Source organism: Lucilia cuprina, chromosome 5 (assembly GCF_022045245.1).
Source record: "Lucilia cuprina isolate Lc7/37 chromosome 5, ASM2204524v1, whole genome shotgun sequence".
Taxonomy (NCBI): Eukaryota; Metazoa; Arthropoda; class Insecta; order Diptera; family Calliphoridae; genus Lucilia; species Lucilia cuprina.
This window is the reverse complement of record NC_060953.1, coordinates 4,005,979-4,008,776: the sequence shown is the minus strand read 5'-3', so window position 1 is coordinate 4,008,776 and position 2,798 is coordinate 4,005,979. Positions and strand designations below refer to the sequence as shown.

General features: G+C 31.8%; 2 protein-coding genes across 3 annotated transcripts in view; one reads left to right on the top strand and one right to left on the bottom strand.

The window, feature by feature from the left end:
• Window positions 1-2,798, top strand: part of LOC111677987 (CUGBP Elav-like family member 4) — a 461,863-nt gene that overhangs the window by 95,722 nt on the left and 363,343 nt on the right. The gene's annotated exons all lie outside the window — the stretch shown is intronic.
• The window catches only part of LOC124419985, a 2,266-nt gene continuing 822 nt past the window's right edge, over window positions 1,355-2,798 (bottom strand). The window contains exons 2-4 of the mRNA XM_046951348.1: window positions 2,071-2,472; window positions 1,911-2,013; window positions 1,355-1,852 (exon numbers count right to left, since the gene is read on the bottom strand). Of these exons, the coding sequence (XP_046807304.1) occupies window positions 1,355-1,852; window positions 1,911-2,013; window positions 2,071-2,472 (1,003 nt within the window). The remainder of the gene's footprint in view (window positions 1,853-1,910; window positions 2,014-2,070; window positions 2,473-2,798) is intronic.

Below are 2,798 nucleotides of genomic sequence, written 5' to 3'. Positions count from 1 at the left end.
TCTGTTCTAGTTCTGTTCTAGTTCTGTTCTAGTTCTGTTCTAGTTCTGTTCTAGTTCTGTTCTAGTTCTGTTCTAGTTTTGTTCTAGTTCTGTTCTAGTTCTATTCTACTTCTGTTTTAGTCCTGTTCTTGTTCTGTTCTAGTTCTAGTTCTGTTCTAGTTCTGTTCTAGTTCTTATTATCTCACTTATTTTCTTATTTCCTTTTTCCTCATTTTTGTCTTTTGTATCAACAATTTTCGGTTTTGGATCCGTACTTTATATTCTATGTCTCATTACATTTTTGAAATATCCAAAAAATATTTATAAATATATATTTTTGTCTGGCTTGTGTCATGACTAAGATGATTAAATGTCATAAAATTATTCACTTCTTTTACGTTTTTCTATCAGCCTTTAACTAACACAAAAGAAAAAGTGCAATTCTGTGCTTGAATCACAGATTTCTTTTGAAAATAAACCCTCCCAAACAATAACGTCATCATAATTTTATGGCAACTGCTAAACTTCTATGTATTTTTCGACACACAAAACAAAATCTACATAATAAAGACTGAATATAGAGTGGAGTGCATATAATAGCCTTAACATTTTTCTTAAAACCAGCAGTTTTTCCTTTTAACTATTTCCATTTTTTTTGTTACTTTTTGGATGGTGAAGAAAAACAATCTTTAGCTGTAACTGCCATAAATCCAAATTTAGTTTCTTTTCATTTCATTAATTTTTCTCTTACAATTCATTTCAGTTTATTTTTCCACCTTAAGTTGTGGCATTTTTTGCGTAGGGTTTCGTTATAAATGTATATTTGAAAGACTAGTTTTGTTGGTTTTGCTGTGTAAAAGTAGTTAAATTCTTTTATTTTTCTTAAGTTTTTTTTTTAAATTTGTATAAATTTGCATATGTTTTTTGGTTTTTTTTATTACGAGCAAAATCACTGCATAATTTATAAATTTTTTTTTATAAAGAAAAAAATGGATCAGCTTAAAAATGGAAGCATTTGTTATAATGAATTTTAAAAATTCTACAATAATTGTATTAGAGTAATTGAAAGTGTAAAAAGATATATAGAAATATTGTAAGAAGAAAAGAGATCAGTAGTTTGAGTATAGAAAAATATTCAGTACTTTTGTTAGAAGAATAAGAAAGGCTTAGAAGATTGATATAAGAAATGTTGTTAAAAGGTTTTTAAAAACAATTATAGATTAAGAAATCGAAAATAAAACTTTAACAACTTTTACCTACATTTAGTGTAAAATTGTTGCTTAGTGGTGCAAAAATTGTGCGAAGAAAAATTGCTTAGTTGTTGTAGTAGTGATTAAGTGACAAAGTTGTGATGTTTGTTTAAGATATTTAAGGCTTAAAATTTTAATCGACACCCAAACTTATGCCACAAAATTTCCGCTATGAAAACCATTATACTCAAAACCATGCCCACAATCCATATAATCGCCAAACCAGCAAAATTTTTCATATCCAATTTAATAGCTCCCATATCCACATTAGTGTACATAGAGGCCTGTATCTGATTCTGTTCTTGGATATTCATATACTCGGCTGCTATTTTCCATTCCCAGAACTTATCCAAACCAGCAGAATGCCAGGCCAAAATAAAATCATTATACTTAGGCAAATGGGCCCATAAGCGAGACACCATGGCCACAGCAAAATTATTGTAAATATCATCAACCATAAGTTTAAGGCGTTGCAAAGATTCAGGGGTAATAAAATCACCATTACCAAAGTGGCCAAAAGTAAGACGTTCCAATATAAAACCCATATATTCTGTTTGAGCTTTGGCTCGCATTTCTTCCATACTATAAACAACAAAATTGTTGTACAAGCTGTGGTAGACAGTCTTCAAAGAAAACAACGTTAATTAACAAAATTCGCAACAATTCAAACAAATTACACACATTATTATCATTCCTTATAGATGCCACCCACATGGAAGAAGTAGCCGTCCAGGGTAAACCTTGGGCATACATTCTCTCTACAGAATCCGGAGCTTCCCCCAGTCTTTAAAATATAAACAAAATAATTCAGTTTGCTTTAGCAATACCCAAACTTACTTACGTGGGTACAGTAAGCGTAGCAGCCAAACCTCCTCCATAAATGCTAGTAATAATAATATCTATCATATAACAAGCAAACAAAACTGTACGCACTGTATGTGAATTAACAATGTAGTCGGAACCTTGAGAGATAAACAGTTTCAAAGAGGTAATATAACCAAATTGTATACAAGACCACCAATTGCTTGCTTCATTGTCGATAACAGTTAACTCAAACCGGCGAGCTGTTAAAAGAGCAAAAGTTTCCAACAATAGACAACCAAAAACACCGAACCAAAGAGTAAGATGAAAGGGTTTAAGGGGTAGATACCAGCTGGTGAGACGAGTGGGTGCCGGCACTAAGCAAGTAACACCGGAGCGTCCTATGAATGTGCTGAGGTCAACGGCAATATAGTCGGTGTACCTAAATAACGATAGTTTAGTAAAATCTACATAAATTGATTAATAGAAGAGAACTAAAACTGAACCAGATCAGAAATGAACTAGAACTGAATTAGAACTGAACTAGAATTGAACTAGAACAGAACCAGAACTTAATTAGAACTGAACTAGAACTGAAAAGGAACTGAACTAGAACTAACCTAGAACAGAATTAGAACTGAACTAGAACTGAACTAGAATTGAACTAGAACTGAACTAGAACTGAACTAGAACTTAACTAGAACTGAACTAGAACTGAACAAGAACTGAACTAGAACTGAACTAGAACTGAACTAGAACTGAACTAGA